The 24,091-nt window shown below is 38.1% G+C and overlaps 1 protein-coding gene across 2 annotated transcripts; it reads right to left on the bottom strand.

Annotated features, from left to right (window-relative positions):
- Nucleotides 1-1,870: 1,870 nt before the first annotated feature.
- Nucleotides 1,871-21,296, bottom strand: LOC136678383 (noelin). Of its 2 annotated transcripts, none has more exons than XM_066656436.1 (6): nucleotides 20,817-21,296; nucleotides 15,096-15,245; nucleotides 14,505-14,660; nucleotides 12,602-12,821; nucleotides 5,287-5,393; nucleotides 1,871-3,504 (listed from the first exon to the last, which is right to left on the bottom strand). In XM_066656436.1, exons 1-6 carry the CDS (start codon nucleotides 20,880-20,882, stop codon nucleotides 2,836-2,838), a joined length of 1,368 nt encoding a protein of 455 aa, XP_066512533.1. In that variant the 5' UTR covers nucleotides 20,883-21,296; the 3' UTR covers nucleotides 1,871-2,835. The 2 variants fall into 2 exon arrangements, with proteins under 2 accessions (XP_066512533.1, XP_066512532.1); XM_066656435.1 differs by lacking the exon at nucleotides 20,817-21,296 and adding an exon at nucleotides 17,830-18,380.
- Nucleotides 21,297-24,091: the final 2,795 nt, after the last annotated feature.

The raw sequence follows: 24,091 nt of genomic DNA, 5'->3' as shown, positions 1-24,091 counted from the left end.
CAATGTCTGAGGAAATCTCTTGACAGTGAATTTTCTGCTGTGTCTGTATTGTGGAGGAGTTCATATTTTTGGACTTCCTCTGTTCAACTTGATCCATGTTTGTCTAAATGCAGACCAATTACAGTCATTGTGGTCTGCATTGCTGCGGCACGTAGTAGGTTGTATTTCTGGAGAGGTGCGCCCTATGGCGTAGGTTCAGTGCAGAATCATATATCAGGGTTATTATTCTGCGACCTGTTTGTTTGGAGGGGAAGCACCTGGGGTGTATGTGACAGTTGATATAACATTTTTGTAATGAATCTTTGGCCGTTTTTGTTGTGTTCATCAGTGTCAGTCTAATTAATGACATTCTATAAAAAGACCGGTGACCCAAGAGAGACACTAGAGTTTTTTCACCTACAATGCATTGATTAAGCATGACTCATGTTACAAAAATGATAATAGGACATTAGAACCATAATAAATCATGGTACGTTTACTTATTATACCTAAGTACATTTGAAGGTAAATACTTTTGTACTTTTACTCAAGTGGAGATATAAATGGAGGACTGGAGTAATATTTTACATTGAGTGTCTGTACTTTTTACTTAAGTACATAGCTTTTGTACTTTGTCCACCACTGCTCAAAATATCCATAGGTGTGTGTGTGTGTGTGGTGCCCCATCCAGTGTGTTTCCCAGCCTTGTGCACAGTGGTTCTGAGTAGGCTGTAACTCTGAACTGGATAAGTGGTTACAGACCATGAATAAATAAATCATTGGCATGGCATTACCTCTTGGTTGGGAGACTTGATCATATGGTGAGATATAGCTGTCTAATCTGTCTATCTAATCACATGATGTTCACATGATGTCCTCTTAAGTGTTACCTGAATAACAACTTAGATATAATCGGGCAAACATCTTAATCTGAAAGGACACTGTTTTTCCTTGTTGAGAAAATGAGGTTTTGTTTTGATGAGAAATGGGAGACATTTTGTAAAATCTTCAGACATCTGAATATTGTATGGAAAAAGGCAAATCATGAATTATCTATTAATCCTTTGCTGATCACCTCATAGGAAACAGAGATTGAACGCTATTACGGATGCAAAGCCTCCATTCAAAATGCATTGAACTGAGTGCCTTTTAAACTAAAAGCCTCTCTTCTGCATGTTCTATTTTCTCTCAGACTTAAAAGTTTTATATAATAACAGAAGCATCCAGTAATACACAGAGATATTAGAAAAACCCTGAAGCTGCAATGTTACTGATAAATCTTTATCTTAAAGTGTGATAGATGGACAGAGAGAGAGAGAAAATTTCACTAAGGTTTGCTGCACGGATACCTATGAATGCTTGGGTACAGCTGTTCTTTGTTACTCTATGGCTAGAATTGGATGCTCACTTTGCTGTAGTACAGATAGAGCCAGACAATTCAATTTAGTTTTGCCTTGGGAGAACAGCTCAAGGCTAATGAGCCACTTTGTCTTATGTGGCACAACCTGAGTCTGTCCCGATCAGCTGTTTCCCTGCAGTCAAACAGATGAGGTCATCACATTCCAGCCCCCGTTGCCATGGCGAACAAATTGGAGGCTGGTAATGACATTCACCATGGGATGGGTTTCATTTTTTCCATCTGACTTTCTATACTGATCCCTGCATCCCCTGGGCCTTGGGGGCTGATAAGGTTCACACTAAAGTCAGGTTATCTTGAGAAAGGATTTCATTCTCAGAAAAAAAAAAGATTATTTTTTCAAAACCCATTTTGATTGGATTTACTTCTGCTATTCTACCGACATGTTTTTGTATAATAGCACAGGATTGCATGCATTTGTCACTGTTTATTTCCACTCCTGCCATGAAAAGATCCTTGTAAAATGAAGACTGGTTTTATTGATATGAATCACATTGCAGGTACAACACATATGCAAGCGCAACAGTTTTGATGCCACCATCAATCTCTTCTAAACTACGAAGACATCTGACTTGTAAAGTCAATTTTTGAATTACAACCAAAGTATACATTGCTATCTCATAAATACATTTTTGATACATTCTATTGTAATATTTTTTGCTGACATAGAGATATGATTTGATAGACTCTTTTTCATATATTCTTTTCTGTGTTACAATCCAAGCTACCGATTAAGAACTGATTATAAATTGATTTTATAAACACAAAATTAGGAAGATGCACAGATAATGTGAATCAAATAAACGTAGAAATAAAATGTTGCAAGAAATTTAACAAACTCGTTGCTAATCTACTCTCCTCTTATACATAATGTGTCATATTATTGTGAAATACATACATCCTTGTGGATCTTAGTGTTAAAAATGTCCATGCAAAACTCTGAGAAAAATCCAAAACGCTACATACAATCACAATGACATTTTTTCACTAAAACAGGGTGCCTCCAACAGTCAGTGCCTTCATTTCTTTAGTTGGTGTTGAAAGGTGTCTTGATTGCTCTTGATACAAAGGATATGATTGTATAAATAAATGGTAATGTCTTCCTTTCTGTACATCTCTCTTTCTTGGCCTACAAGATGTTTTAATTTATTTTCATATTAATATTCATATTCATAGACAAAGCTGTACAAGAACTCTGTGATACAAAATTGAGAACACAATCATCTAAAGAAAGAATGAAATCAGTGTCCAAATCTTTCAAATAAGAAAATGAAAGGCATAAACTTTTGGCAGCTGTTTATAATGTTGCCTAATATTACTTTGAATATAGTTTGACGTCTTCTTTTATTGAACAATCACTGGTATTATTCTACTCTTCAGTATTCCATCAGTTCTACATCTCACATTGGTAGAGAAGGTCACTGTGTTGAGATCTATAGCTACTCAGAGCGGATAAGGTGGTACAGGGTGACATTGTACAGCACCTGGTGCCCATTGTTCCAAGCATAGAGTGCTCTGTCCTTGGGGTTGTAGTCCAGCATAGAGATGTGGGAATACTTGTTCTGGAATGGGATATCAATGTACTCGTAGGTGGAGGAGTTAGTGTGGAAGGCATAGTATACCTTCGTCCCTCCGGAGTAGCCATTGGTGACATAGAGTGTTCCACATATCATGAAGGCCTCACCAGCGCTTCTTTTTGGGTGGTTAGTGGTCCAGCTCTTGATGACCTGAAGCGTAACTGGGTTGAGCTTGCTGATGACGATGTTTCCTGCATTCTGATTGGTGGCATACACTGCCCAAAGCCCACCCTCGTCAACCATCAGGTCAATGTCTGAGTGGCCACCCCATGAATAGTGGTAACGGTTGTTGAATCCAGCGTAGTCCAGTTGGCTGGACTTACTGATGGTGGACGTCTTAAAGTCAAACTTAATGATAGTGTGACTTTGGAATTTGTTGAAGTAAATGGAGCCATTGTAGACCACCTGACCAGTGCCAGACCATGGGTGAGGGAGGCGATGAGAGGTGAAGTTATCCGTGTTCATGAAGTCTGTCATGGACTGGTACTCACGTACAAAGCGGTTGTTGTGGTAGCCATCCATATAGTAGACCTGAGGTTGGAGAAACAGCATGAAGATCAAGTACACAACACAGCAGAGCAATGAAGTAAAATCAAACCATTTTAAATCTGCAAGTAAATTCTTTAAGAAATATACACTGAACAATCACTGGATTATGAACACCTATCTTGTATCTGCACTCATTGTCCATCTTATCAGCTCCACTGACCACACAGGAGCGATTGTGCTTCTACAGTTACAGACTTTAGTCCACCAGTTTCTCTGCATACTTTCTTATCCCAATTTCACCCTGTTCTTTAATGGTCAGGACCCCCACCGACCACCACAGAGCTGGTATGATTTTGGTGGTGTATCATGCTGAGCGCTGCATTGACATTGACGTGTTCTGTAGGTAAGAGTGGATCATACACTCAGTGCCCTAGGCACTGCTAGACTGAGAATAGTCCACCAACCAAAAATATCCAGCCAGTAGTGTCCTGTGGGTGGTGCCCTGTGTCCACTAATGAAAGACTAGAGGACGATAAACAGAAACTGTGCAGCAACAGATGAGCTACTGTCTCTGAATTTACATCCACAAGGTAGACCAATGAGGTGGGTACATTTAACAGAGTGGACAATGAGTGGACACACCATTTAAAAACTCCAGCAGCACTACTGTGTCTGTTCCATTCGTACAAGAACAACACACACTAACACACCATGTTCTTAATGTAATAAAATAAAATTTAAATATATCAAAATAAGCAGATGCTTTTTTGCTTTCCTTGACAGCTATTACATTTTGTATTTTGTGTTTTTTTTTAAACAGCACAAGCAGATGCTAAAACAAGCAGTATCAAAAACATTAACCTTGTGAAGGTAATGATGCAAAACCTTCATGCTTAAGTACTCTCTACATACTTACAGTGAAAATACTGCATGTATAAAGAGCTGATAAAAATAAATGTTTGTAAACTATATGGGTGAACATTGTGTTCTAAAATAGTCCATTATTCAAAATTTGTAAGCTAGCATTTTAATTAGCTCTTGATAGAGATGGACCTGTTCTGGCTATTTCTAATCCCTGTACAAAGGTGTAAGCTTCCTTAAGTATATCAAAGTTTTTCAACTCTAATCCCAAAGGCAATTCCCTGACCCTTCATCAGTCATTCAACACAGGCAAAGGTGAATACTTCAATCTTTTCTATTGGCTTTTTTCTCAAAGGAGGCTAAAAAAAAACAACTACTACAGGCTCACCTCAAGCTATTCTCTTTGAAGTGGTCCATTAATATATGACAGGACTATGGATTATTTGGCAGTCCCCTACTGACATCTAACAAAGACTGATGTGTAGACTGTGTCAGACAAATTGGAAAAAGATTCAAAAGCTTGTTTAAAGAAAAGGATTACTAAAATAGCCAGACATATCTAACTGTGGGAAGGCTATTTAAACCATAATCTAGCAGAAAGGTGCACTGCATTTGGAGCCCTGACATAAAAGTTGCTTGTTATTTTGAATGACCATGCTGGCAAGCTAATGGTATCTATCGAGATTTACACCTAGCATTTGCATCCAAATGTGCATTGCTAATTTAATTTGCCTCAGTCTTGGAGCAAGCAAATACAGTGGGGACAAACAAGAGTGCTGATATGGCGCAGAAAAGTGTATTTAGCACCCAAAAATGCAGCGTCATGACAAAAGTCAAGGGCAAAGCACTCAAAGCAAATGCAATTTATCTTCCATTTTATGTCCATCTGAAAGCATTGTTTCTTTTGTTCCCACAAAACAAAGCATGATCTTAATTCAGAGTGATTTTAATTAATCAACTTACCCTTGTATCACCATCAGGGGCAAGGGGATCAGTCATCCATGATCCGTATCTTGATCCGGATGTCTTAATAGTGACAGGCTCACTTATTCCTGTCAGCTTCCCACAGGCTTCATATAAGAAAACAAAATTAATGAGGATTATATGACAATCAAAATCAGTTTTATGCAAAGACGTGTGCAGATGTATGATGTGTAAGCAGTCATCAAAATACAAAAAAGGGAGTATGATAGGCTCAGACTGTTAATGTGAATGAGAGGTGTGTATTAAGATTCTGTAATTCTATTACCTATCCTACCCTTGTGTATCCTAACCTACCATAATTCTAAACTGACTGACACAAGGACTGTAGGTATGATGTATATATATAAACTTTAATGTACATAGTGGTTCTTTACAGGGAACATATTACATATGCCCCGTATATTTTTGTAATTTTAAATTTTAAATTTGTCAAGTCAACCAAACCATCGCAAATGCATCTATTTAACAGACAGGAGAGTAGCACAGCACTTTCTGGTTGAATGTATAGAGCTATTTTGCATGAGGAACTATAATGGACAGCCATAGGACACAGATTATTTTCATGTCTTATATGCACTGTAATTGTTTTTGTAATTCATTGTGTAAAGAAACTTTATTAGTTCTTTTATTTTTAAAAATGCAAATTCATATGTACAACTACATTTATGTCATGATATTGTCATTTATTGTCTAGTAATATGGCAGATAATAATTGTTTGTCTAATTTATATTATCATCCAAACTCAATGCAGTACTAAATGAGATCTGTATCTGGAAATGATGGGTTATCTTCATATTCCCACAAACCTGAACACAACATCTGGTGCATGAAATCTTCATTAACTTTAAGCTGTGCTTCTGTCAGACTCAAGGATGTGAGATGCCTGAGCAGAAGTTTCAGGACAGCAAACAGCTCATACTTTCTGTTTTGACATGGTGCTAGACAGAAGCAGTCAAGCACAACTTGTGTGGACGTTAGCAATGTTGCCAGAATGTGGGATATGGAATATAGATGGTTTCTCCCTGTGTCTCTCTCTAACACCCATATTCTTGCACACAAAAATAACCGAACACCCTTGGGCTAGTGTGAAGATCCAACTCTTTCTCTCACGAGTTCATTCATATCTATGACTCATGGTTTCAACCATCTTTCCACAGCTGAAAATAAACTCCACCTGTCATTGTTTCTCTATTTCTCTCTCTCTCTCTCTCTCTCTCTCTCACTCACACACACACATACACACACACACACACACACACACACAAAACCTCTCTTTCTTTCGCACTTGCTCTCTCATCTCCTCTGACATTGGAGCAGTGGCTACAGGATTGCATTCTCTTACCACACTACTACATTTTTAGCTCCCCTAGTGTTCCTTGAAATATTTTTATACTTCACACTGTAACTGTACCCCACTTCTCTAGTTAAATATATCCTAATGGGCACTTATTCAGATCAATAAACTGTTTTATATTTCACTGGTCATGCTATATTTGAAAACAATACATTGCACTGTTGTTCCAAGTTTGTAATCACTAAATGTGGTGCATTATATCATCTCCCTGCAAATACTTTAACCTGATACACCACTGTAATATTTTATGCCTTATGCTGCTCTAAAACATGCATTAGTATATTCATGTAGCTCATTATACAGTTTACTAATAAATAAAAACATTATATAAAGTGTACTCTTTGTGAACAAAATACAGAATATAGCTTTCATTACGTCATGTATTTCTCTTTGTACACTCAAAAAAATGTTACAGTAGAGGTACATTATTGGTCACTAAAGGTATTTTACCTTTAAAGGTAAAACATTGGGTTTAAAGCCCAGATTTGCTCGCTACAGATATAATACATTTTCTTCTCCAGAAGGAGAGGTGAATATTGGCAATCTTTCGTTAAGGAACTTTGTAAAATACAAGAATATAATACAAGTCCTTAAGATGATATGGGCCATATAAAATCAACAGTTTTAAAACCTACAATTACAACAGAATTAGGTACAATTACATTCCCTAACTAAAGGTTTTTCAAAATGACTTGTTCAAAATCTACATCATCTAGTTAATCATTCATTTTGGACAAAGAGCACATGCTTTAGTCTAAGCATGCAAATGATTTTGTACAGCTTTCTGCTCTTTCTTACATTATCAATTGCTTTTATCTTGTTGATCAGAATGTATTAGACTCTTTCTCTGTACAACAGTTCAACCACCCAAAACACCCAGGCACTAGTCCAATGCAAAAGCCAGTACACTCAGAAATGTTGATCAAGATGTCATGAGCTGTGAAGCACATATTATACATTTCTGTATAATGTATACTGAACAGCCCAAAATGTGTAAGGAGCCAGCTGCATACTCAGATGACCCTGCTGGCTGCTATATATGCAGCATGTAAGAACATCACAGCTGATGCCTGTAGAGGTTGGATAAGACATTCAAAAAGCTTTCATTGCTGCATTGCAAGGGAATATATCCGATGTGATGTCGATGAGAATATTTGACCCGGCAGAGAGCAGTGTATGGATGTCTAGAAAGACGCCAGTGTAATTCCCCATGGAGCCCTATATGTAACATCTCTGCCTTAAGGGTGTTTCTCATGTTTATATTTCTGAATTGTCTGTTTTTTCTTTTCTGTATCATAATGACGCAGTCTGTCACTGACCTACAATTCAAATAGTAAAAAGCATGAATATGAATCATGCCCAGTCTCTTTCAGTCAATGTCTTGCATTTTCACTGTCACCAAAACATTCAGAAAACATTTAGATTTACTGCTATACTGACAATGTGGCTAAATATATTGACTGACTTGTTCCTAATTAATGACCCAAGGCCTTGACAATCTGATGACACTGACATTCTGGGACAAGAACTAAGATTTTTGAAAAAATCATCAGCCTTTGCCAGTAATCCACTGCGTGGTGCTGTTTGTACGAAATGTTTTGAGAAATGCACATAATGTAGAGCAAATATAAATGATGATTAGAGAAATGCCCCAAAGCGACTGAGAAAATCTGTAATGTAGTGAATAACATTTCTTGACATAGCTTAAAAAGACTGGCTGTTCTGTACAGACCAAGAAATATAGTAGTGAATTACGTAAAAATCTTATTACATCAAATGGATTTAAAAGTTTAATATATATACATTCCTGTTATCATTTTACAGATATGGAAATACCTACACTGAATCATTTATTCAGTGAAGCCACCAGTGGAATGTCTGTGGCTTAGACTAGGATCTGAGTAACTTTGAGAATGGTCAAATTGTGATAATATTGTGTAATATTTTACTCAGTGCATATCCAAACCAGCAGTTGATGTGTGGTGTTCTTGGTATGTAGGAGTTAGTACTTGTCAAAAGCAGTCTAAAAAAAAAAAAACAGTGAACACGCAACTGGCTTATAGGAGCCAAAGGTAATGATTAATAATTCAGGAAGCAAAGAGGTCAGCAGAGAGTACACAGCCTACACTATGTGTTCTAACAACATTCTATCAAAGCCAGTGTTAACTTTTTAAACTATTTATTTTACAATAGCTCTTCTGTGGAATCAAATCAGACAGGCTTGCCTTCCTTCCCCACAAGCATCACTGACCCTGGGTGCCCATGAACCTGTCACTGGCTCACTTGTTATCCTTCCTTGTAAACATTTTTGTCAGGTACTTACGAATTCATATCTGGAACACCCAACAAGACCATCTATTTTAGACATGCTCTGACATTATGAGCATTACAATTTGGCCATTGTGAAAGTTGCTCAGAACCTTTCACCTGGCCATTCTTCCTGCTCTAACACACGGGGTGCCTAATAAAAACTCCATTGCAGGTGCTAGTGTAATCAGATTATCAATATAATTAACATTACCTGTGATTTGTTTTAATCTTGTGGTCGTTTGGTGTATATAGGTATATGACACAGTTAAGTACTGGAGATTTGATGTGGGGTTAGATATGTAGGGCAGTGCATATTGTAATATAGTGTTCTTTTGGTTCTAAAGCAGTGGCAAGGACTTGAGCTTATGCCTTTAATCTCAGTCATATTATAGTGAAGTATAGCATAGAAGAGAATAACACAACCAGTGTGTAGCTGTGGTACAGAGTGCCTGTTTGACTTCTACACACCAGAAGCAGCAGTCTGCTAATATTGACCTGTGTAATTCCATAATCTCTACGGGATCGGACAAGCTGTGATTTATTCCTCCCCATTCTCCATCGTGGGCTTACTGCTGCAAACATAACCCACTTTCAAACAATCCTCCATGGAAATTAATATTCAATAAATAACTGTTAGATTAATCGTCCCTGCACAGATGGGTAATCACTGGAAGCGATCAGATGTGCAAATGTTAGCTAATGGGACTAAAGAAGAACAACAAAGACTCGTCATTATTTTGGCTATTTTCACAGCAGTTTTCTGAGAAGGTCCGAATGAATAGAGTCCACTAAGATACTACAGTCTGAGGACATGGCACTTAATCTGTGAGCCTGTTGATGCAATTATGCTGCAACATACTGTAAGCAAGATTTGGGTCATGTTTTTTGACGCTTGAATAACACTAGCTGCTGAAATTACCACTCTAGTATTATCCTGCACAATTCATAGAAGTGCAATTAATCTACACAGAAGTAAAGTCTACAATTATAGCACTTAAATATGGCAATTTAAAAACTTTCACACAAGCAATGCTACTGCTCAAGTGTAAAACAAGATTAGCAAGATTAAATGTGCTTTGACTTCCAAAGTGAAAACAAGTTAACATGTCCTGTACAGGTACTTCATTTTCCTTCATATTTTAGTGCACACTTTTTACAGAAAGGGAAAGACATGTTTATTGTTGTAGTCAGAACCTCATATCTCCAAAATAAATTAACAGGAAAACAACAACTGGAATACCTACCTTTAGTAAAACAGTATCAGTTCATGGCTAACCTTAACATGCATAATATATTGTGAGCAGTTCATACATGGAGGTGATTACTGTACCAAGAGGAATAATCTTTCAGTCCTCAAATCCTGCCTCTATTTTTGGATGATTGTCTTTACGAGGGACATAGTTTTTGGCCCAGAAGGAGACATAAGCCTGTAGCTCACTTTAGTGTTTACTGTTGACAGCCAAATCCCAGCATGGTTCCTCCTCTCTTCTTCTAACATAAAATAGGCCAAAATTACACCCTGTGCAGGAAATAAATCTGTTGTTCCAGTTAAGAGAAACAGCCTACATGTGTAACTAACCACCTACTTACACTCTTAAAAATAAGGGTCCCATATGTCTCTTGGCAAAAAAATTATATTAGACAGCAGAGACATGGTGAATAAAAATCTATCTGCTATTGTACTCTTAAAAAGGCATACATTTTATAGAATCTATAAATTGATCAGTGTGGCAATCACTTAAATGCTAAAACAAACCTTTCATTAGGATATATCAAGAATATTTTGTCGAAATACTTTACAATATAAAATGGTTCTCCATTCAGAGAAATGGGTCTTTAAAGAAATATCCAGTTTTCTTTTCTTCTACCTCTTATTAGCAGTTTTTATGTGACTCCATTTCCTTTTTTTTGGTAAATGTTTTAGTGAAAAAGTCCAATATGCTGTTTTGTATTCACAGAATAGCTTGTGTTAAACCATTAAAGACTGTCTAAAAGACTGTGTTTCTAAATTCACTGACTCTGACACCAAAAATAATCTGATTTATCTCTGTCTAACATCTCCCCACCTGCATTATGTCATATCCCCAGAAACACTTGATTTATTCATTACAGTGGAGCAAGGCCTGTCACTTCTATGACTTCTAGGGGCTATCAATTCTGCCCAGGTGTCAAAATCAGCTCCAGTACTCATGGTCTCAAGCAAAAAATGACTGAAACTGAGGATGATGGCCACATGCATCAGCACAAACATTTTTTGTATCAAATTCAACCTTCTGCAGATTTGAATGGCTGCTTTTAATGCATGTATACCATTGTGAAAATATTTTTGAGTGCATCTACACAGACATTTACAAGGTGGTGCACAAAGTTTGTTTCCTATTTATTAATTAAATATTTAGTTTTCTATGCTAATTTGTTAAAACAATCTTTCATAGTACCATGCCACTCTATAAAGTATATTGTTACTATCAAAATACAGTTTTGCATTAACTTATGCTGAAATGTAAGTTTATACTTTCTGCTAAAAAGATGTTTATTTTGGTAAATCAAATTTGTACCTTCATCATTTTAGTATATGTTATGTATACATGTTTATGCAACATGTTTTTTTAAACATATTTTGTGTAGTCATGATGGACTATGATATCTTTTTTTGTCATTTTTAAAAAAGATTTCACCATTGCACCAGGAAATACCAAATACAGATGCATTTATTATGTATAGATAGTTCACGTTTCCTTTATATATTGCATACAGTATATTTGTGCTAATTATTCTTAGTGACTATTACTTCAATGTTGATTTTTTCCCAAATGTAACAACAACATTTTGGAAATAGGACCAGGCCGAAATTCCCCCTCTCAGCCCTATAACCCTGTAACTCCCATCATTTCCCTGTCTGACAAACTCACTCCCACTTTGTTTCTACACTTTTCCAACAGGGTTATTTATACACCAGATCTGCCATGAATTCCTGCCCAATAATATATCTCAGTTCACCTCCCAGTTTCAGCCTTTACGGGCATGGTCCGTAATAGCAAAGCATACTCATACATAATGTCATAATAAAGTTGTGTTTGCCATTTATTCATAGCAGCAATTTTAATGTATATTCTGAAATTAATTTCTTAAAGTAACATTTTAATGTGCTTTTATTGCATGATGTGTAATTGCTGTTTACTCAAGAAACATTTATGCATTAATTTGATAAAAAACTATTTTAGTCCAACGTTTCAGTGTATAAGTTGGTTATTTATACATAATGCTTGCATAGTATCATATTATTGCATGCATGCTGTGCTTTCCACTGATTCACTTATTTTTATATTGATGTGTTAAAAGTGCTCATAAAAATGATTGTGTTACTGCATACAAGCTGTATTCACCATTTATGCATAACTCGTTTTCTGTATCAATCTGTTGAAAATCGTGTGAACTTACCTGTATCGCAAAGCCACCATTATCCATCTAAAAATGTGTTATGTAGTCATGTACTTGCATGCTGTAATCTAAAAGTGTCAGTTAAAATGGCTCAGTAATGTCTACTGGTGTGAATATATCTGGCTAATTGTGAGCCACACTCTCAGGGACAGAGAGGGTGGTGGTGTTTGTGCTCAAACTCCGCCTACCTAATTTTTGCATGCATGCACGGAGCCTCTCCTCAAGATTTGACACCCTGTTGTGGAGCTCCTCGTAGTCAAAGGCTCCCATCTCCTCCTGCAGCTCGCTTAGCACTGACGTCAAATTCTTCACCTCCTCTTTAAACTGCAATACCAATTTTGCATCGGCCTTGTATTCCTCCAACACTGGTATCATTGGCCTAAGTTCCTCCATTTTCGCTTTTATGGCCTGTAAGGTTAAAATAGGCTTGGTTCAGTAGGCATGCGTGCAATCCGTTTTGTTCCAAACACCTTTCTGACCCTATCATGCCCTCTCTGTCTACCCTGACATGAATGTGATATGTGCCTAACACATATATACATGTTATATACATATATGTATCATACAACATATCATAAGCATCATAAACAAGTCCTCAGTACACGAAGAACAATTGGGAAAACTCTTTTATTTTTCAACGTTTAAAATGCAACGTCTTTAAAGTGAATACATGCTTTGCGTCACATACAACATTGTTTACTCATTACTTTGTTACTTTTTTCCCCCCTTGGTAGCAAAATATGCATTAAACAAGCCTGAATGAGGAAAGACATGGAAGAGATATCACCATAACATAAATAAATGTCTTTTCATGAAATGCTTCTACAGTGGCATGCACAGAAAGAGAACGGACCATGAAGCCTTAAAGGTGCTTATTGGTTCAAAAGTAAACTAAATGGTGCCAAAAGGTTCAGCAGACCAGCTGGGGATTACAATGAACTTGCTCTTCAGTCTCTGCAGCTTTGAAATAATTCATAATGTTAGCCCTGCAAGCAAGAAGACGAGATACTGTTGAGTAGCTAACTCACTAGCCTGTCTGAATCATATATACAAATACACTGTTGAAGGATTAACCACAGAACGACATGTTACTTTTGATTCAGAAGTGGGTGAAGGATGCAACATGCAAGGACACAAACAGAGCTTAGATTATTTGCATATGCACAAATAATCATGATAATTACACTAATGAATTCAAATGTTTATTAGATCCCGTGAAGCTATAAATATATAATCTCAGTACGGGCTTAGCAGCCTGTTTAAGAATTCATAAAGCACCATTGTAAAGTACCAAAGAGAGACACAGTTCCTTGACGTACCAAATTACTTCTCTGAAAACAGAAGAAAAAAAAACTCATCTCCTCCATTTCATTGAGTCACAGTTCTTTATGAATTCATCTGGTGGCTGAAATGCCATGTTTGTACATGCCTGAACATGCAATAATGGATATTACACTAAAGGTTGGGGCTTTAAAGAAATTCTCCAGTGGGATTCAGCTTAATCTCTGTCTGCTGCATCTGTAGCATATGAATAGCACATGAATACCCATTGGCTTCTATTTTGAGACAGTCAAATATCAGTCAAAATTCAGGTCCAGAAAATAAAAATCCTTTCCAGAATTTTGTTTTAACTGCCTTGACACCACTTACATTTTTTCTGAGATAAAAAACAGGTAGTGGAAATGAAATCCTGGAGAGGATTTTTACCTTTACCTTGTCTGGACACAGCAGATAAAGATGAGGCAAAAACGGTGGATTCTTTCTTTTTAAAATCATGCTCATAATTGAATACAAACTAACAGGATTTCCATGCAGAATAAATACTGAAGACCTTCAATAACTTAATCGTAAAGAGGCTAATAAAACTAAACATTTTCTGTCCCTGTCTCATTTTTTTTCCTGTAATACACTGTGTTGCAAAACATTGTATCAAAAAGGCATATTTAAATTGGCAAGCAGTACAAAAAATCAATTAAAGACAGCATTTGGTAAAAGGCAAATACTGCATGTTGCTATACAGGGAGAAAGCAACAGGACTAAAATGGAGCCAACAAGGCAGAATGATTGAATGAACAAATTATTTGTTCATACCTTGTATTGCTTGGCAATGTTCTGCTTGTGGCTCTCCTCCACCTGTTTGAATTTGGACTCCAAGCCACGTAGCTGCACCTCCATCCTCTGGACGTACTGCAGGTCTTTCTGTGTCCTCTGGTCTAATGTCTGAATGGACTGGGTCATGTTCTGCACCTAAAAGAGTGGCACAAAAAAAAGACCACAGCATTTGGGATTCAGATACATGTTAAAAAGACCTATTGTGAGCTGTTGATACTCAATGTAAAAAAAAATATTAATCATATTGGATGACTTACTATGTAACTAAAAATGTAGATGCATCATTAACATATTTGGTTTAAAAGCATGAATCACTGCCTTGCTTTAATATAGACATGAAATTTCATTGATGCAAATTTCCAAATGCTACTTTAGTGCTAATATCAGTGCTCCTAGTTGTTAAACAGTGTGTGAGGGAGGTAGAATGTGTGCACGAGTGAGCAAGCAACATGCCAGGAACAACGAGTGCCTTATATCTAAAATAATGATATAATATAGAAATCCCTTCATTAATTTTTATATTGCAGTAACCATAGGAGAATTTGCTCTGTTTTTGAATGCAAGTGTTACTTTTTCCAGAAGCTGTCGCAGCTGCTTGGTTCTGGCGTCCCGTGAGCACATGGTCTGCTGAGGAGCAACCACAGTGCACACACAGCGGCCCTCACTGTCCTGCGCTGAGCTGTACACCTGCCACGACTCCTCCGGGTTCGCAGGCAGCACCTGGTCAAAACACAGACAAATAAGGACAATGTGAGAACTTACAAATATAGGTCACACTGAAGGATCCCAGACCAGTTGTTAGAATCCTTGACTGTTTCATATCACAGTTACATATTATCAACATTCTCCAACTCTTTATAACCTGGAACAGTTCTGATGAGAGCTGAAGCAATAACACTACAATTAGTTCCCAAGAAATATTCCTTCATTCATTCATTGTCTGTAAGCGCTTATCCAGTTCAGTGTCGCGGTGGTCTGGAGCCTACCCAGAATCACTGGGCGCAAGGTGAGAACACACCGTGGAGGGGGCGCCAGTCCGTCACAGGGTGACACACACTCGCACCTACAGACAATTTTGAGCAGCCAATCCTTCTATCAACGTGTTATTTGGACAGTGGGAGGAAACCGGAGCACCCGGAAGAAACACGGGAAAGAAACACATGGGAAGAACACACTCCTCACAATCAGTTACCAGAGGCAGGGCTTGAATCCCCAACCCCAGGACTCTGGAACTGTGTGGCTGCAAAACTATCTGCTGCGCCACTGTGCTTCCCTTCAAAAAATATTCATTCATTCATTATCTGTAAGCGCTAATCCAGTTCAGGGTTGTGGTGGGTCCGGAGCTTCCTGGAATCATTGGGAACAAGGCAGGAACACACCCTGGAGGGGGTGCCAGTCCTTCACAGGGCGACACCCACTCACGCACTCACACCTACAGACAATTTTCAAGTTGCCAATCCACCTACTAATGTGGGTTTTTGGACTGTGGGAGGAAACCGGAGCACCAGGAGGAAACCCACGCACACACAGGGAGAACACACCAACTCCTCACAGACAGTCACCAGGAGCTGGACTTAAACCCATAATCTCCAGGTCCCTGGAGCTGTGTGACTGCTACACTACCTGCTGCGCCCTTTCCAGAAAATATATAATACCAATTTCAAATGGCCTGGAGGTTAGGCTCCATTTGATATATATATATATATATATATATATATATATATATATATATATATATATATATATATATATATATATATATATGTATGTATATATATACACCTTTCTGTTGCATTTGTTTAAGAGTAAAATGTCTTATTATTACATTTTCTCAATATCTCATGATTTTCAATTCTTCTGCAGCTTGTTCCCCACCTTGAGCACAGCAAGACATTTCACTTATTACATCTTGTTGAGTTTGAGCCATATGCAGCTGATGACACATCCACAAAAGCCCAAAGACAGTGCTGGCTATTCTAGCCTCAGAATCTGCTGCATGTCCAAATGAAGAAGTCTCACCCGTACACAGAGCACAAGTGAAAGTTCTAGGAGCTTCCATATGCCAAAGGTTTGACCACAGTCAGTTTTTTTCCTCCAAGGGGATTTTGTATAACCCTATGATCACAAGGCTTGATGTCAGAGTACCATCTGGATCTGAGGACCGTAGAACCCTTCCCCTATGTCTAATATCCAATACGCAAATGGGTTCTCCATATTCTAATTCCGGCTAGGAGATTTTACTCAATTGGAGACATGTCCTTGAAAATCGACTGCAATTGTGGTATTGTACAGTGAGATTATCCACTGAACCATAATCTCGAATCTAAGAAGGTTTAGAAGCTTTGAACTGGGGAATTGCAGCTATTCAAATAAATGAGCATGAAAAGAAAAAAAAGGCATTTCAGATACAGAACAGCACATTTTAGGCAGGTTTCTTAGGCACACATTTAAAGAACCCCTCCCACAATGTGGTAGCTGCTTACAGGAACCTTACTTAAAATAGAATTGTCAAGAAAAGCAGACTGATTAGCAGAAAACAGCGATAATGTTAATGCGCTAGAAGCAATTATCTCACTGCAGAAACACTTTTTTTTCCCAGTATCGCTGTGTTTACAGAAATCTTGTTCAGACATTTGACACTTTTTTGAGAAAATCCAATCAGGCAAATATTTTCTCTCAGGTGAGTTCTGTGCACTGCAACATTTCACAGACAAATAAACTCATTATTTTACATGATGCAAAGACATGTCTGTGCTTGATCACGTCATTCTGAAGGACAGAATGTAAGAAACAAAGAAGGCAGCATTAGGTCCCTTGAGGTTGCAATTCTAGCCATATTTTGCACGATTGTAATTAAAAGACTCTTGGGCATTTGACACCTTCTACAATTCGTGTTGCAGCCTGTCTGTAAGAACATGCACTGAGGAAAATACTGCTTTAGTAATGGAGATATATTGAAACTGTCTACCTGTCTGCATTTTAGACATTTACATTTATGCTGTAATTAATAACTATTTATTAATCCTTGTCATAAATAATAAAAAAATAATAATTGTAGCCTTGTCATGAAAATCAACATCTGCTTCTACTTTAATGAATAACAGCAGCTACATAATGACTGTTAATAATAATAACAATAATGGTAATAAGAATATAATAATGAACTTAATGAGACATTTGAGCCTCACAAATCTATCTGCTGATCCATTACATTATTAATATAATTATACCACCAATCTGCTCGTATAATAAGCATTAACCTCACTCTACTTTCTCGCTCTGTTTATTTATGTCTCTCACTCACTCCCGTGCTCCTGTCCGGAACCCCTGGCGGAGCGGCGGAGAGTTTGGTTGTGTTGAGTCCGACCAGAGCGGGCAGGGTCTGCGACATCCAGTTAGTGATCATGGCCATAGTGCTGAGCACCACGCCGATCTTCAGCAACGGCACCGACATCTCTGCGCGCGCCTCCTCTCAGCTCGTCCGGACACGTCCTTCATTGCGCGCGCTGCAGCGGGAGAGAGCGGCTCGCGAGGCCGGAGTGAGAGCGACCCCGCGGCGCGGAGACCTCCTTGGAATCACTCGTGAGGGACACCATCATTGTCCGCGCTCTGCCTCTGTCTGTACTTTGAGATGAAGAGGATGAGGAGAAGGGTGGTGAGGAAGAGCCCGCTGGAGCTGTCAGGTCTCTATGCCTGCGCTCGAGTAACTGTAATGCAAACCGCCAAGACTCGGCACGGCGCCTCATTGGCCGATTGACCACGCCCACCTCGTTAAATATTCATGAGCTGGGATACTCTCGATTCCTTCAACTCTCTTCACGCACGACGTCGAACAGATTCATAACAGTGGGCACTTAACTGCAGAGAAGCTTGATACGGTGAGGTCAATAACATTTAAGGGCACGGCTGTGTGAAAAATGTTGTGGGGATTATATGTTCGTTAAAGCAGATCCGAAAAGCCATAAGAACGTAACCTGTGCATTTATGAATTAATGTGTGGATTAACTTGAATGAGTGCATCATCATTTCCTCATGAATAAAACAAACTCCCTTAAAACACGTTGTTATCGGTTCACCCACTCTGGCAATAACTCAGTTTGGCTTTTTGTTTTATTTACATTGAAATTAAACTCTATTTTTTCGATGAACACAAACAAGCTCTTATAATATATATATTTTTCATATAAGTGTTATTATATAACGATAAACTAAAAGTGAGGTTCGTGTAAATTGATGGCCTCTAGGAGAAACCTCTGCAGCGTTCAAGCAAAAAAATGCTTTTCAATTATTTAGTGAGTCCTCCTCTAACTATTTTATGAAGATCTTAAACATTGCTGACCATGGCGTGGTCACGAGGCTTGTGGTAGACTGATGGATGGCCATATTTCCAGTTTGGGATTTTTTTTCTTTCTTATACACTTTAAAAAGCTTGATTATTAAATGTAGCAGATTTATTGCTAACTGATCATTTTACAGGGCGATAAAGCACGCATCGTCCAACAGGGGGCAGTGCAGGTTTCTTTATCACCTTAACCTTCTCTCTGCTGACCTATGATGCCAAGATTTTATTTTTTATTATATGATTTAAAAATCTACTCGTTTTAAATAGTATACACATATATACACAGAGGACAACTTATCCTATGCAAATCCTAGGGGAATTCAAGTAATGTAAAGCTTTAAAATAGTATGTTTTAATTTGTTATGTATTGATAATCAAATATTCCTGTTTGTAGATGATTTCTCACACCATCCATTTGAAAACTGCACTTAATTAAGTCATCAGTTTCCCAAATACACAAAGATCAATGTGTTTTCATACTGTATTACAATGGGTTATTCTAAACCTACTTCCTTTATTCAGAAATTTCAATATGAGTCATATACCACTTATTCCTCCCTTTCTATTAGTTTCTATATTGTTTTTCTAAAGTTTGACCGAAGCCCATTACATTCACGACATTTCCTTAATCAGTCAGTAGTACAGTTAGCACTTTTTTAATTTGACACTTAAAATTGTGCCTCAGGTTCATTTTCACTCTTTCTGAGAATTTCAGCCTTACTTTACAGGGTTTTTTACACAATGAGCCAACGTTATTTATTGCCCCAATTAGCACATTGAAGATATTCTGCATACCAAAGGTGTTAGAGTTCTGGGCTGGAGAAAAAAAAAAAAACACCTCACTTTCCACAGACAGAAATGTATGATTTCCGGAAGACATTTCTCTGGGGAACCAGTCGTTTTGTTCAAGAAGAAAGCTTAAAACACTGGTTTGGTGGTGCATTAATAGGGCAAGTTATGGTTGATTACAAGTTTGATTTTGGCCCCTCCGTTGAACCACCAGCTGTTTTCCAGTGACTAAGTTTAAGAGTAAGAATAAAAGAGAATAATAGTCCACTTTTTCCCCCCAAAAGCAATGCCAAGAAAAGAAGTTAAGTATAATCAGGTTTGATAAGTTCTCATGCCATCAGTAATGAAACAGAGTAAAACATTATTTAAGACTTTTAATATTTCACAGCAGTGACCATGTCCTCTGAGAAATTAATAATTTGCTAAAATTGAATTTCCCCGAAAATGTGAACAGAAAGTAACCAGTACAACACACAGTTCAAGGCCAGTCAAAATGTACCGTTCTGGAATGACTCTGGGCCACACTTCTCATAACTTTATGGACAAACAAGCCATTTCCCACCATGTACCGATCTCCATTAAGCACCACTAATTTATCAATGTGGTTTTGGCAGAGCCATGAATGTCCTGTCAGAAACAGATATCTGAGATTCTGGCTTTAAGCCATAATAGTAAAATAATGATCAGTGAGATACTCCATGGAGTGATGTATGAACTTCCACGAATGTGCATTTGACAGCATTAAACCTGCTTTCACAGCAAATTCACCAGTGATATATCAACACCATTAGTGTAAAAATGTAAACTTGTCAACACTCTCAGTGTTGATTTAACACGGGTGAATTTGCTGTGTTGATGATTTATTATGAATGCAATGTTTACTTACATACATATCACACATATATAAACACATAAAGAACTGTGCTTTTGTTTGTAGCCTATAGTCAGTCGTAAACTTGGTCCATATATGTGGTCTAAGAAGTACTGGTACCCCCCACTGTGATTATTCCTTTGAAACAGGCTTAAGCACATTACTACAGCTGGCTTAAAGCATAATCTGACCAATTACAGTGAGGGATTTACAGCGGCAGCGCGGCGCATCGCAGTAATTAGGCTGGCGGTGTAGTCTGGGGGAAGAAAATGGCGTGTTTATGCCTTACTTGTGTGAGTTCAGTGCCCATCAGGAGCAGCAGAGTGAGGCTCAGGAGCTTGTTCGCAGGCTGCATCTTCCGCCGCGGTCCAGCACCTGATCCGGGCTTTCACATACAGCTCGGCTCCACCGGTCCTTCTCCCTCTGTCTCTCTCCTTCTCCCTCTGTCTCCTTCACTCTCAGACCCCCTGATCCAGTCCCTCTCTCTGCCTTCGGTATCAAAATAAAAGGGACGATGGAACCAGCTCGGCGTCTTTTAGCATATTTACTGCGCCTCGGTTTGTCGACGCTGTGTCCTCGACCCCTCTCTCTCTCTCTCTCTCTCTCTCTCTCTTCTGCCGACCCCCTCTTCTATGGACAACAGCGAGGACCGAGTATGGGGGAATCAAAGGAAGGGGGGGATATCACTTCATCCCTTTCCACAGTTGTCTTCTTAATGCAGGGACTGAGGTGTGTGGAAGCACATTTGAGGTGCGAGCTGTTAGCCGTGGATCTGAACCGGATGTGACACGAGCGGGCGTGGGAAATTCAAGACAGAGCTGGGAGGGGGAAGGAGCTCAGTAAAGATACAGTCCCAGAACCAGAGCTTCACTCACCATTATTAAAACTCAGTAATCTAGCGTCTAATGAGAAGATGTCCACCGATATCATTGTGAGTAGAAACAAACAAACAAAAATAGTGACATAACTATGTCTACGTGCAGTATTAACCTGACCTGGACTGTATTGATTGGAATTGGTTCACTGTACGTCTAAGGCAACTTCATATCCAGTTACTGGAATAATGTATAATCAGTCACTTGTTAGAAACTTTTATACAGTCAGAAAAATCACAAAATGTGAGTACTTAATATTATACTACAGTTTATTCTGAACTCCTAATGTAATTTGCTGAGAGAGATTCTCTGACAGAAGCACTTCAGGTGTCTGATATAACGGGACTGTTTTACCTTGATCAATGTCAATATACAAACAAATATTTTTTCTTTACTTAATATGTTAAAGGAACTGTAGTATTTTTATCTTAAAAGTACAGCTTCAAAATCATTGTGATGCTCCACTGACCTGTAATAGGGAGATTAGAGCCTTTATCATTGTTACTCTGGGCTCAGCCCTGCCAAAACAGCATGATAACATTGGAGGAGGGTGTAGGGTCTACATGGGTTGCCTCCCACAGTCGAAAAACAGATGTTGGTAGGTTAATTGGTTATTCCAAATAGATGTGAATGAATGTGAATGATTGTGTGAGTGTGTGCCCTATGATGGACTGGCACCTTGTTCAGGGTGTGTTCCTGCCTTGATTCTGGATAGGCTCCAGACCCACCAAGACCCTGAACTTGAAAAGCTGTTACAGAGAAATTAATGAACAAATGTTTTTAGTCATTTACTGACACATGGGCTTCGTAAACACACTAGACTTATTTCAAGCATTTAAAGAGAACTGAGAACAAGCAAATGGTGAGGAAACTCTGAATTTTATGAAAAGTGCTTTTTACAATCTTGGACGTAAAAAAATATCTAGACAAAAATAACATTGTTGTCAATTGAACATTCTAAGGGAATATTAAATACATGAAAATATATCTAAGTAAATGTGGTTCGTAAAAAAAAACATCTCCAGCTCTATGTTTCGAGGTCCAAGTAAAGTAAATCTGTGAAAATGTGACACAAAGAACGACCAGTTGCCATGACGACAGTGCCCCTGCTGGCCCCCCTCAGCAAGTTCTTGATTTGTGAGAGATAAAGTGGCTTCGTTATTCGGCGAGCTTCCAGCTGGTCTAATAGGTCATCAGGATGAAATAGTTTAAAGAGAGGGTTTGAGGGTAATGAAGATGTGATGAGGTGAGGGAAATAAACAGAGAAAGAAGAGAGGATATACAATAGGGACGGAGAGAGAATGTGGGATACAGGTGGAGAGGAAAAGAGAGTAAAAGCAAAAAAGAGAAAAGGAGGAAGAGAAAGTAAATCTATAGAGGAAAAGGGTGAAACAAAAAATGGGAAATTGGAAAAGAATTAAGGACCATTGAAAAAAAAATAGCGAAAAGTGAATAATGTGAAACAGAGAAAGGAGGAAACAGGAGAAAAATGTAAAGGGGTCAGAAGTGAATACTGAAAATACTCATTCTATGTTTATATTACTTTTGGAGGTGAGTAGTGTTTCCTAAATCCTACATTGTCTTATATTAAATATTAAAAAGTAGTTGAAAACAAGATTAAATTTAAAGTACCTTCCTAAAATAAAACGTAAGTAGATGTACAATAATGAGGCCATAATACAGGGCTGCTGCTGAATGCTGGCAGGGCTGACGACTGAATGCTGTTGATTAGGATAATTGAGATAAATATGTGGCTTTTCTCATTCATATCACAGCACATTTCTGCATTGCTGCCTTTCATAGTTATCACTGAGCAAGTGGCTATTGTTACTGTTCCACTGCTGAATCAGTTCCCATGTCCGAAAGTAATGCTGTCTCACCATTTCACACTGAATGAATTAGGAATCTACAGACATTTAAACCCTGAAAAGAGACAGACACTTTTAATTGATATCTATGGAAACGAGACTTATTATTTGGCTGGAAACAGCAAATTGATGGGTTATGAGACAGGTGGCCTTGAAACTGCAGACTGTAATTGGTAATGGTCTATGTGGACCAACATATTTCCCTGTGAAACATCAATCAAACCTGATTTTTACTGGAAAATATGTCCATGTACAGTGTGATTTATGTCCAGATCTAGTGTAATTAAAATATATATTCAGCTCTTTGCTTTTCTGTTTGTAATTAAAAGGACATTATACAAAACAATGAAGCCTGGTAAAATTGTAAAAATGCCATATTTATGAGGTTACAGCCCAGAGGGTCTCAGTGTTGGAAACGATTAAATAGTGCACACACCCGGCATTGTTTTCTTCTTCTAATCTCAGAATCAAAAAGCAGGCAAGAGACAACGAGAGAAAGTAGGGCATGCTTGTCTTGTATTACTCAGGGGCTTCATTTTGGCTAAGCGTACCACATTGCTTATGCATTCATTAGAAAACTGGAAAAAATATGCAATTTCTCTGACACCCAGTGCAATACATCTGTATCTTGGCATAACTGTGGCTTACCTGATGCTAAAATATAACTAGACTGTGATATAACAGAACTTGACTTCATAAAATGCTGCATGTCAAAACCCTAAACTTTCATGTTTTTTCCTCAATGTTTTTTCAACTGTTTGAATGTATGCAGTCCTGTGCTGGCAGAAAATCTCATCATAAATGGACCAGTAGAAATGTTC

The sequence above is a fragment of the Hoplias malabaricus genome, chromosome Y (genome assembly GCF_029633855.1).
Source record: "Hoplias malabaricus isolate fHopMal1 chromosome Y, fHopMal1.hap1, whole genome shotgun sequence".
Taxonomy (NCBI): domain Eukaryota; kingdom Metazoa; phylum Chordata; class Actinopteri; order Characiformes; family Erythrinidae; genus Hoplias; species Hoplias malabaricus.
The sequence above is the reverse complement of the archived record's forward strand: the minus strand, read 5'-3'. Positions and strand labels throughout refer to the sequence as shown.